This window comes from Scardinius erythrophthalmus (assembly GCF_964197995.2).
Source record: "Scardinius erythrophthalmus genome assembly, chromosome: 3".
NCBI lineage: Eukaryota > Metazoa > Chordata > Actinopteri > Cypriniformes > Leuciscidae > Scardinius > Scardinius erythrophthalmus.
In genome coordinates, this window is record NC_138223.1 from 61,126,854 (window position 1) to 61,139,353 (window position 12,500).

The 12,500-nt window shown below is 41.8% G+C and overlaps 1 protein-coding gene across 2 annotated transcripts in view; it reads left to right on the forward strand.

Moving 5' to 3' along the window:
* tmc7 (transmembrane channel like 7) overlaps positions 1–12,500 on the forward strand; it is a 33,491-nt gene that overhangs the window by 11,667 nt on the left and 9,324 nt on the right. The window contains exons 3-9 of one of the 2 annotated variants that reach the window (XM_081360310.1): positions 7,315–7,463; positions 7,707–7,862; positions 7,943–8,028; positions 8,102–8,244; positions 8,657–8,804; positions 11,846–12,019; positions 12,497–12,500. The exon at positions 12,497–12,500 is cut by the window's right edge and continues 151 nt beyond it. In XM_081360310.1, the coding sequence (XP_081216436.1) occupies positions 7,315–7,463; positions 7,707–7,862; positions 7,943–8,028; positions 8,102–8,244; positions 8,657–8,804; positions 11,846–12,019; positions 12,497–12,500 (860 nt within the window). The remainder of the gene's footprint in view (positions 1–7,314; positions 7,464–7,706; positions 7,863–7,942; positions 8,029–8,101; positions 8,245–8,656; positions 8,805–11,845; positions 12,020–12,496) is intronic. The other variant, XM_081360311.1, reaches the window with a different exon arrangement.

A 12,500-nucleotide genomic window follows, 5' to 3' on the forward strand; every position in this document is an offset into this window, starting at 1 on the left:
TGACTAGCCTAATTAATGTAAATGTAAAGCATTATAAAGACAAGTAAACACTTGATTTAAAAAGAACATAAAAATGAGCAATTGCAACAAATAGAAAAAACTGAACAAATATATGACTGAAATAAACTGTTTTAAGATTCTCAGGTGTTCAGGAACAGAAACTGTAATTAAATGTAAAATAACATTGCACTTTATAAATAAAATATACATTACAAATATAGTTACAAAAGTTATTCAGTGAAGAACGAGTGAATTTTCTCTGTCTTCTGTAGTTTGATTAGTGTTATTATAGAGCAGGAATATTAGTGTTATTATAGAGACGGCAGGAATATTAGTGTTATTATAGAGACGGCAGGAATATTAGGCTGCTGTCACTTTAAGAGCTGCACGGATCCAAATGGTTTAAAGTCATATTGAAATGCTCACAAAGAAATCGATAAGAGGAATTGAAATGTTAATTTTAGAACAAGTATTCGATTCCTGACCTCAAGTATTCGATTCCAGAATTGGAATCTATTTTCAATTCCCAATACCCAGGGGGCAAAACACCTGTTTTTTAGGAAATCAGACATGGGCTGCTGTAAAAGGTTGTCATATAAAAATGAAATCTATGATGTCTGAGGATCACAACCTGGGTGGCCAACCCGGTCAACAAGCTGCTGGAAACTTGTAATTAGGGTCAAAACAATGTTACCTCAAATTCGGCTTTAACTCCCAGAATCACCCAAACATGCTAAAACGGTTTAATTATATTCATGAATCGTGAGCCATATCTCCCTGATACTTTATGCTAGAAACAAACTGAGCACACCTTTAGAAAGAGTGGAAGATAAGCTTTCATCTGATGCCTTGATTGTACATGTAATTAGAATGTAAGAGTTAACAATGCCTCTTAATTCATAGGTAGGCAAAAAAAAAGATTTTTTTTTTTAACATTCCATTTGTAATCGGTAGCATTCTTTTCCCTTTGTTGTTGTTACAATAAACAAATTACCATGTAAAGTTAACTTTTACTGGATGAAATCATATTTTGATTTTTTTTTTTACTAACCAGACAGTCCTCATGGCCCATAAGAGTCATGTGTGGAGTAGGTTTAAAAGTATTTACTGATTAAAACTGTTACATTAAGTAGCAATTTGTACCAAAAAAAAAAAAAAAAACGAAACAGACAAACAGATTCCAATTCAGGGTGATAACTAATTTCTGTAATAATGTTTATACAATTTGTTTAGCTGTTTCGGAATCACCGCTGCTGTTGCTGCTCTCTAGTGTTTCAGCATGCTGTGTCCTGCTACATTTGATTGCCAACCCCTAGCAACAGCATCCTATGTAGCATGGAGCAGTTCTTCTGACAACCTTTAACCAGAGATGGGCACAAATACATCAAAAAGTATTTAATTAAAAGTAATTTGTAATTTGAAAATACAAAAATATAATTTTTACAGTCTTCTGTAGTGTAAGTGTGGCGTTAGGTATGTGTAAGAGTCTAGAATATTGCAATATTATTGTTTAGTGCAGAAGATGTGCTTTTAACGTACATGTTGCCACATACTGTCATAATAAAATATAATTACGCATATAACACTATATTTGTATTATTTACACAAAAACTAGTTAACGCTGCTGTGAGCGTGTTTCTAATAGCGCGGCTGTGACAAAGTTGACAACTTTCTTTCTTCCGACTGCCATTATCTATTTTCTTACTCTTTTTGAAAGTTGTGAAAAGACTGTTGTGGCATTTTTCTTTTGCTATTTGAGCAAATTGGAACACAAAAAATATATTTAATGTAGTCTTTCATTCACTGCTATAGAAGTTAACCCAACTATGATGCCTTACATTTCTGAGAAACCCAGAAATGTGAACAGGGTCAATAGGATGTGTCACATCACGTGATTTACTTGCCAAAAACTGTGATAGGCAATTTGGTAGTCCTATTTGTATTTTATGTCTATGGTCCTGGGGATAGTTCACCCAAAAAGGAAAATTAGCCCATGATTTACTTACCCTGACGTCATCCTAGGTGTATATTACTTTCTTCTTTCAGAAGAATACAATCAGAGTTATATTAAAAAGTGTCCTGGCTCTTCCAAGCTTTATAATAACAGTCAATGGGTATATTTTTCATCAAAGTGCATCTGTCCATCATAAAAGCGTATCTATCCATCATAAAAGTACATCTATCCATCATAAAAGTGCATCTATCCATCATAAAAGTGCATCTATCCATCATAAAAGTGCATCTGTCCATCATAAAAGCATATCTATCCATCATAAAAGTGCATGTGTCAATCATAAAAGTGCATCTATCCATCATAAAAGTGCATCTATCCATCATAAAAGTACATCGATCCATCATAAAAGTACATCTATCCATCACAAAAGTGCATCTATTTATCATAAAAGTGCATCTATCCATCACAAAAGTGCATCTATCCATCATAAAAGTGCATCTATCCATCACAAAAGTACATCCATCCATCACAAAAGTGCATCTATCCATCATAAAAGTGCATCTATCCATCATAAAAGTGCATGTGCCAATCATAAAAGTGCGTCTATCCATCATAAAAGTGCATCTATCCATCATAAAAGTGCATCTATCCATCATAAAAGTGCATCTGTCCATCATAAAAGTGCATCTGTCCATCATAAAAGTGCATCTATCATCATAAAAGTGCATCTATCCATCATAAAAGTGCATCTATCCATCATAAAAGTGCATCTATCCATCATAAAAGTGCATCTGTCCATCATAAAAGTGCATCTATCCATCATAAAAGTGCATCTGTCCATCATAAAAGTGCATCTATCATCATAAAAGTGCATCTATCCATCATAAAAGTGCATCTATCCATCATAAAAGTGCATCTGTCCATCATAAAAGTGCATCTATCCATCATAAAAGTGCATCTATCCATCATAAAAGTGCATCTGTCCATCATAAAAGTGCATCTATCCATCATAAAAGTGCATCTGTCCATCATAAAAGTGCATCTATCCATCATAAAAGTGCATCTATCCATCATAAAAGTGCATCTGTCCATCATAAAAGTGCATCTATCCATCATAAAAGTGCATCTGTCCATCATAAAAGCATATCTATCCATCATAAGTAGTAAGTAAGTAAGTAAGTAAGTTGTATTTATATAGCACCTTTCACAGGTATAAGGCCACAAAGTGCTTCACAACAAAAACATTTATATCATAAAATACACACAATAAAAGCATAGACAGAACATGATCTATCCATCATAAAAGTGCATATATTCATCATAAACGTGCATCTGTCCATCATAAAAGTGCATCTATGCATCATAAAAGTGCATCTGTCCATCATAAAAGTAAATCTATGATGGATAGACACACTTTTGTGATAGATAGACACACTTTTATGATGGACACATGCACTTTTATGATGGATAGATGCACTTTTATGATGGACAGATGCACTTTTATGATGGATAGATGCACTTTTATGATGGACAGATGCACTTTTATGATGGATAGATGCACTTTTATGATGAACAGATGCACTTTTATGATGGATATATGCACTTTTATGATGGATAGACGCACTTTTATGATGGATAGATGCACTTTTATGATGGACAGATGCACTTTTATGATGGATAGACGCACTTTTATGATGGATAGATGCACTTTTATGATGGACAGATGCACTTTTATGATGGATAGATGCTCTTTTATGATGGATTGATGTACTTTTATGATGGATAGATGCACTTTAATGATGGATAGACGCACTTTTATGATGGACACATGCACTTTTATGATGGATAGATGCACTTTTATGATGGATAGATGCACTTTTATGATGGACAGATGCTCTTTTATGATGGATAGATGCACTTTTATGATGGACAGATGCACTTTTATGATGCACTTTAATGATGGATAGATGCACTTTTATGATGGATAGATGCACTTTTATGATGGACAGATGCACTTTTATGATGGATAGATGCACTTTTATGATGGACAGATGCACTTTTATGATGGATAGATGCACTTTTATGATGGACACATGCACTTTTATGATGACAGATGCACTTTTATGATGGAGACATGCACTTTTATGATGGATAGATGCACTTTTATGATTGACAGATGCACTTTTATGATTGACAGATGCTCTTTTATGATGTATAGATGCACTTTTATGATGGACAGATGCACTTTTATGATGGATAGATGCACTTTTATGATGGACAGATGCTCTTTTATGATGGATAGATGCACTTTTATGATTGACATGCACTATTATGATGGATAGATGCACTTTTATGATGGACAGATGCACTTTTATGATGGATAGACACTTTTATGATGGATAGATGCACTTTTATGATGGACAGATGCACTTTTATGATGGATAGACGCACTTTTATGATGGACACATGCACTTTTATGATGGATAGATGCACTTTTATGATGGATAGATGCACTTTTATGATGGACAGATGCTCTTTTATGATGGATAGATGCACTTTTATGATGGACAGATGCACTTTTATGATGCACTTTAATGATGGATAGATGCACTTTTATGATGGATAGATGCACTTTTATGATGGACAGATGCACTTTTATGATGGATAGATGCACTTTTATGATGGACAGATGCACTTTTATGATGGATAGATGCACTTTTATGATGGACACATGCACTTTTATGATGGACAGATGCACTTTTATGATGGAGACATGCACTTTTATGATGGATAGATGCACTTTTATGATTGACAGATGCACTTTTATGATTGACAGATGCTCTTTTATGATGTATAGATGCACTTTTATGATGGACAGATGCACTTTTATGATGGATAGATGCACTTTTATGATGGACAGATGCTCTTTTATGATGGATAGATGCACTTTTATGATTGACATGCACTATTATGATGGATAGATGCACTTTTATGATGGACAGATGCACTTTTATGATGGATAGACACTTTTATGATGGATAGATGCACTTTTATGATGGACAGATGCACTTTTATGATGGATAGGTGCACTTTTATGATGGATAGACGCACTTTTATGATGGACACATGCACTTTTATGATGGACAGATGCACTTTTATGATGGATAGATGCACTTTTATGATGGATAGACGCACTTTTATGATAGACACATGCACTTTTATGATGGATAGATGCACTTTTATGATGGAGACATGCACTTTTATGATGGATAGATGCACTTTTATGATGGATAGATGCACTTTTATGATGGACAGATGCACTTTTATGATGGATAGATGCACTTTTATGATGGACAGATGCTCTTTTATGATGATAGTCGACTTTTATGATGGACAGATGCTCTTTTATGATGGATAGATGCACTTTTATGATTGACACATGCACTTTTATGGATGGATAGATGCACTTTTATGATGGATAGATGCACTTTTATGAGGACAGATGCACTTTAATGATGGATAGACACACTTTTATGATGGATAGATATGCTTTTATGATGGATAGATGCACTTTTATGATGGATAGACGCACTTTTATGATAGACAGATGCACTTTTATGATGGATAGATGTACTTTTATGATGGATAGATACGCTTTTATGATGGACAGATGCACTTTTATGATGGACAGATGCACTTTGATGAAAAATATACCCATTGACTGTCATTATAAAGCTTGGAAGAGCCAGGACACTTTTTAATATAACTCTGATTGTATTCTTCTGAAAGAAGAAAGTAATATACACCTAGGATGACGTCAGGGTAAGTAAATCATGGGCTAATTTTCCTTTTTGGGTGAACTATCCCCAGGACCATAGACATAAAATACAAATAGGACTACCAAATTGCCTATCACAGTTTTTGGCAAGTAAATCACGTGATGTGACACATCCTATTGACCCTGTTCACATTTCTGGGTTTCTCAGAAATGTAAGGCATCATAGTTGGGTTAACTTCTATAGCAGTGAATGAAAGACTACATTAAATATATTTTTTGTGTTCCAATTTGCTCAAATAGCAAAAGAAAAACGCCACAACAGTCTTTTCACAACTTTCAAAAAGAGTAAGAAAATAGATAATGGCAGTCGGAAGAAAGAAAGTTGTCAACTTTGTCACAGCCGCGCTATTAGAAACACGCTCACAGCAGCGTTAACTAGTTTTTGTGTAAATAATACAAATATAGTGTTATATGCGTAATTATATTTTATTATGACAGTATGTGGCAACATGTACGTTAAAAGCACATCTTCTGCACTAAACAATAATATTGCAATATTCTAGACTCTTACACGTACCTAACGCCACACTTACACTACAGAAGACTGTAAAAATTATATTTTTGTATTTTCAAATTACAAATTACTTGTATTTTAATTAAATACTTTTTGATGTATTTGTGCTCATTTCTGGTTAAAGGTTGTCAGAAGAACTGCTCCATGCTACATAGGATGCTGTTGCTAGGGGTTGGCAATCAAATGTAGCAGGACACAGCATGCTGAAACACTAGAGAGCAGCAACAGCAGCGGTGATTCCGAAACAGCTAAACAAATTGTATAAACATTATTACAGAAATTAGTTATCACCCTGAATTGGAATCTGTTTGTCTGTTTTTTTTTTTTTTTTTTGGTACAAATTGCTACTTAATGTAACAGTTTTAATCAGTAAATACTTTTAAACCTACTCCACACATGACTCTTATGGGCCATGAGGACTGTCTGGTTAGTAAAAAAAAAATCAAAATATGATTTCATCCAGTAAAAGTTAACTTTACATGGTAATTTGTTTATTGTGACAACAACAAAGGGAAAAGAATGCTACCGATTACAAATGGAATGTTAAAAAAAAATTCTTTTTTTTTGCCTATATGAATTAAGAGGCATTGTTAACTCTTACATTCTAATTACATGTAAAATCAAGGCATCAGATGAAAGCTTATCTTCCACTCTTTCTAAAGGTGTGCTCAGTTTGTTTCTAGCATAAAGTATCAGGGAGATATGGCTCACGATTCATGAATATAATTAAACCGTTTTAGCATGTTTGGGTGATTCTGGGAGTTAAAGCCGAATTTGAGGTAACATTGTTTTGACCCTAATTACAAGTTTCCAGCAGCTTGTTGACCGGGTTGGCCACCCAGGTTGTGATCCTCAGACATCATAGATTTCATTTTTATATGACAACCTTTTACAGCAGCCCATGTCTGCTAAACCCCCTTTGCCCCCTGGGTACAACCCTATTTGCGAGAGACGAGACTCCAGACTCAGTGCGTGCGTGTGTGTGTGTGTGTGTGTGTGCGCGCGCAGGCAGCAGCGGCTCCAGCAGGGCGGCGCTCTCACAGGCTGGGGTTTGTGGAGGCTGAATGCCCATCGCTCTCTGAAGCGTCTGAAGGAGGACGGGGTGGACCTGCTCTCAGCTCTGCAACTCTGGAGGACCGATATTCATCTCATCGAGGGTCAGAACACACACACACACACACACTCATCTCATTGAGGGTCAGAATCTCACCTTTATTTGTGCTGAGCTTTATTCTAGACAGAACCTTTACAGTAAAAACACTGGGAAATAACAGCTGTGAAATTAATTGACTGGAAAGCAGCTCTGCAAAGACAATAGTGTCATTATTCAGATCAATGTTGATTCAGTTCTGTTTAATAATTCTGTTCATTTCATTTGTTTGTGTGTGTGTTTCCCTCAGGCATGTTTGGAACAGGAATCCTGTCGTATTTTTCATTCCTGCGGTTTCTGGTGCTTCTGAACTTCATCATGTTTCTGCTGATGTTTGTGTTTGTGATGCTTCCGATGATTCTCACATCACACACTTCACACAACATCACCTACAGCAGCACCAACGGTAACCACACACACACTCTCACACACACTCACACTCTCTCTCACTCTCAGTCATGTCAGCTGTGTGTGTGTGTGTTTCAGTGAGCGAGTGCAGTGTGTATCCCCCCACCTCTCGTCAGAGTCTGGTTGCGTTTCATGAGCACATCACAGACCTGCTGTCTGGAACGGTGAGGCACTCGTGTGTGTCAGCTCAACTCAGCGTCTGCTGACAACGCCGTAACACTGTGTGTGTGTGTGCAGGGCTTTCTGGAGCGCACGTACCTCTTCTACGGCTACTATAATCTGGAGTTCATTCACTCTCACTTCACCTACAACCTGCCGCTGGCATACCTGCTGGCCACCATCTCCTACCTGCTGCTGAGCCTCGTCTGGATCGTCAAGAGGTGTGTGTGTGTGTGTGTGTGTGTCTGTGTGAGTGTTGAGCTCAGCTGCTGAGCCTCGTCTGGATCGTCAATAGGTCAGACCGGAACACATCTCTGCTGGTGTTAGAGGTCTTCTCAAAAGTCGTCTTTTTATCTAAGGCATGTTTAAATAGAAACTTAAACTCCCTAATTGATCTAATCCTGGCCTAATCTAAACGCTCTCTGTGAAACCGGTCCTGATTGGCTTGGCGTTTCGTTCAGTAAAAGCATGTTTATGTAAAATGACCCGAGACCCTAAGCTAATGTCAGACCTGTGTTCAAAGTTTTGGACCTGAACCCTCTCGAGTCTCGGCTCGGACCCTGGGCTTTCGGGTCGACTGTACAGGTGAAGACCTGTAGGTGGTGTGTGATCTGATGATATCTGTGTGCTTAGGTCTGCATCTGGTTTCAAACGCAAGCTCATTCAGGACGAGGATCGCTTCCAGAGCTTCTGCAACAAGATCTTCGCGGGCTGGGACTTCTGCATCACCAACGAGAACGCAGCACGGCTGAAACGGAGCAGCTTACTGTACGAGATGAAGGTGCGTCTCCTGCCACTCCTGTATTCCTGAGGGACAAGAGCCTAACTCCTGTGTTCCTGAGGGACAAGAGCCTAACTCCTGTGTTCCTGAGGGATGAGAGCCTAACTCCTGTGCTCCTCAGGGACGAGAGCCTAACTCCTGTGTTTCTGAGGGACGAGAGCCTAACTCCTGTGCTCCTGAGGGACAAGAGCGTAACTCCTGTGCTCCTGAGGGACAAGAGCGTAACTCCTGTGTTCCTCAGGGACGAGAGTCTAACTCCTGTGTTCCTCAGTGTTCCTCAGGGAGGAGAGCCTAACTCCTGTGTTCCTGAGGGACAAGAGCCTAACTCATGTGTTCCTCAGGGACGAGAGCCTAACTCCTCAGGGACGAGAGCCTAACTCCTGTGTTCTTGAGGGACTAGAGCCTAACTCCTGTGTTCCTGAGGGACGAGAGCCTAACTCCTGTGTTCCTCAGGGATGAGAGCCTAACTCCTGTGTTCCTGAGGGACAAGAGCCTAACTCGTGTGTTCCTGAAGGATGAGAGCCTAACTCCTGTGTTCCTGAGGGGCGAGAGCCTAACTCCTCAAGGACCAGAACCTAACTTCTCAGGGAGGAGAGCCTAACTCCTGTGTTCCTCAGGGAGGAGAGCCTAACTCCTCAGGGACGAGAGCCTAACTCCTGTGTTCCTCAGGGACGAGAGCCTAACTCCTGTGTTCCTCAGGGACGAGAGCCTAACTCCTGTGTTCCTGAGGGGCAAGAGCCTAACTTCTGTGTTCCTCAGGGACGAGAGACTAACTCCTGTGTTCCTCAGGGACGAGAGACTAACTCCTGTGTTCCTCAGGGATGAGAGCCTAACTCCTCAGGGACGAGAACCTAACTCCTGTGTTCCTCAGGGACGAGAGCCTAACTCCTGTGTTCCTCAGGGACGAGAGCCTAACTCCTGTGTTCCTGAGGGGCAAGAGCCTAACTCCTGTGTTCCTGAGGGGCGAGAGCCTAACTCCTCAAGGACCAGAACCTAACTTCTCAGGGAGGAGAGCCTAACTCCTGTGTTCATCAGGGACGAGAGCCTAACTCCTCAGGGACGAGAGCCTAACTCCTGTGTTCCCCAGGGACGAGAGCCTAACTCCTGTGTTCCTCAGGGACGAGAGCCTAACTCCTCAGGGACGAGAGCCTAACTCCTGTGTTCCTCAGGGATGAGAGCCTAACTCCTGTGTTGCTGAGGGACGAGAGCCTAACTCCTGTGCTCCTGAGGGACGAGAGCCTAACTCCTGTGCTCCTGAGGGACGAGAGCCTAACTCCTGTGTTCCTGAGGGACAAGAGCGTAACTCCTGTGTTCCTGAGGGACAAGAGCGTAACTCCTGTGTTCCTCAGGGACGAGAGTCTAACTCCTGTGTTCCTCAGTGTTCCTGAGAGACGAGAGCCTAACTTCTGTGCTCCTGAGGGACGAGAGCCTAACTCCTGTGCTCCTGAGGGACGAGAGCCTAACTCCTGTGTTCCTGAGGGACAAAGAGCCTAACTCCTGTGTTCCTGAGGGACTAGAGCCTAACTCCTGTGTTCCTGAGGGACGAGAGCCTAACTCCTGTGTTCCTCAGGGATGAGAGCCTAACTCCTGTGTTCCTGAGGGACAAGAGCCTAACTCGTGTGTTCCTGAAGGATGAGAGCCTAACTCCTGTGTTCCTGAGGGGCAAGAGCCTAACTCCTGTGTTCCTCAGGGACCAGAGCCTAGCTTCTCAGGGACCAGAGCCTAACTCCTGTGTTCCTCAGGGAAGAGAGCCTAACTCCTCAGGGACGAGAGCCTAACTCCTGTGTTCCTCAGGGAAGAGAGCCTAACTCCTGTGTTCCTCAGGGACGAGAGCCTAACTCCTGTGTTCCTCAGGGACGAGAGCCTAACTCCTGTGTTCCTCAGGGAAGAGAGCCTAACTCCTGTGTTCCTGAGGGACGAGAGCCTAACTCCTGTGTTCCTGAGGGACCAGAGCCTAACTCCTGTGTTCCTCAGGGAAGAGAGCCTAACTCCTGTGTTCCTGAGGGACGAGAGCCTAACTCCTGTGTTCCTGAGGGATGAGAGCCTAACGCTTGGTTCACACGGGGCTTCAGCGTCAACGCTTGACGGAAGGCGTGGCTGAAGTTTGGCACTGACGCCATGGTCATAGCAGCGTCAGCCAATGAAATTAGACAGGAACTCAAATTTATCCTCAGTTTGCTGCTCTTGAACAGGATGAACGTGATTGGCTGCCGCCTGGCTACTGTATTTGCATAGAGCGATCCTGATTGGCTGACGCTTCCGTCTGCGGCGCTTCACTGGCGTTGCTCGCGGCAGAAGTTGAAAAATTCTCAACTTCTGCCGCGAGCAACGCCAGTGAAGCGCCGCCGACGGATCTACAATGCTTTTCGGCAACGCTTGACGTCACCCATTCAAAGTCAATGGGAAGCGTTGACGCTGACGCCCCGTGTGAACACACCGTAACTCCTCAGGGAAGAGAGCCTAACTCCTGTGTTCCTCAGGGACCAGAGCCTAACTCCTGTGTTCCTCAGGGAAGAGAGCCTAACTCCTGTGTTCCTGAGGGACGAGAGCCTAACTCCTGTGTTCCAGAGGGACGAGAGCCTAACTCCTGTGTTCCTGAGGGACGAGAGCCTAACTCCTATGTTCCTCAGGGACCAGAGCCTAACTCCTGTGTTCCTCAGGGAAGAGAGCCTAACTCCTGTGTTCCTGAGGGATGAGAGCCTAACTCCTCAGGGAAGAGAGCCTAACTCCTGTGTTCCTGAGGGACGAGAGACTAACTCCTGTGTTCCTCAGGGAAGAGAGCCTAACTCCTGTGTTCCTGAGGGACGAGAGCCTAACTCCTGTGTTCCTGAGGGACGAGAGCCTAACTCCTGTGTTCCTGAGGGACGAGAGCCAAACTCCTATGTTCCTCAGGGACCAGAGCCTAACTCCTGTGTTCCTCAGGGAAGAGAGCCTAACTCCTGTGTTCCTGAGGGATGAGAGCCTAACTCCTCAGGGAAGAGAGCCTAACTCCTGTGTTCCTGAGGGACGAGAGACTAACTCCTGTGTTCCTGTGCCCACAGACGGATCTAGAGGAGGAACGGATCAAGCGCAGGATGGCCAATCGCACGCGGGGCGAGAGGTGCCGCATCTACGCGCTCAGAGCCGCGCTCAACCTCTTCGTCATGGCCGTCCTAGTCACCTGCTTCTACTGCATCTACGTGGCCACAGTGTTCTCGCAGCTCAAGCAGGTGAAGGTGATCTGCAACCATAGACTGTATAAAAATGTGGGCGTAGTGTCTGTGACGTCAACCGTAGGCTCTGAAGAGCATTTCTGAAGCCCAAAGTGGCAATCCACCTGTCACTCAAGTGGCCACACCCTTAATTATGCACAACTTTAAGGCTTAATACAATTTAAACAGATGAGTTATAAAAACATTCACCCCCCTCACAGTCGTCATGAAGGGAAAAATTAGCTATATAGACCAAAACCACTTTTGGTACCAGACTGTAAACATGTATTTTTCTGCTGTAAAGTTGAGCATTTTAACATTGAGGGTTTATGATATTGACTCTCTTTTTGCAGCCTGTCTCTAGTGGCCAGTCGATGAACTGCAGTTTAAGTCACTTCCGTGTTTGATTGAAGAGAGAGACAGGAAGGTTGCCAGTTGGGTGTGACGTCTGCTGTCATGTTTGCCTTCTGATGGTGTTTATAATGAGGTGTGTGTGTTTAGAATG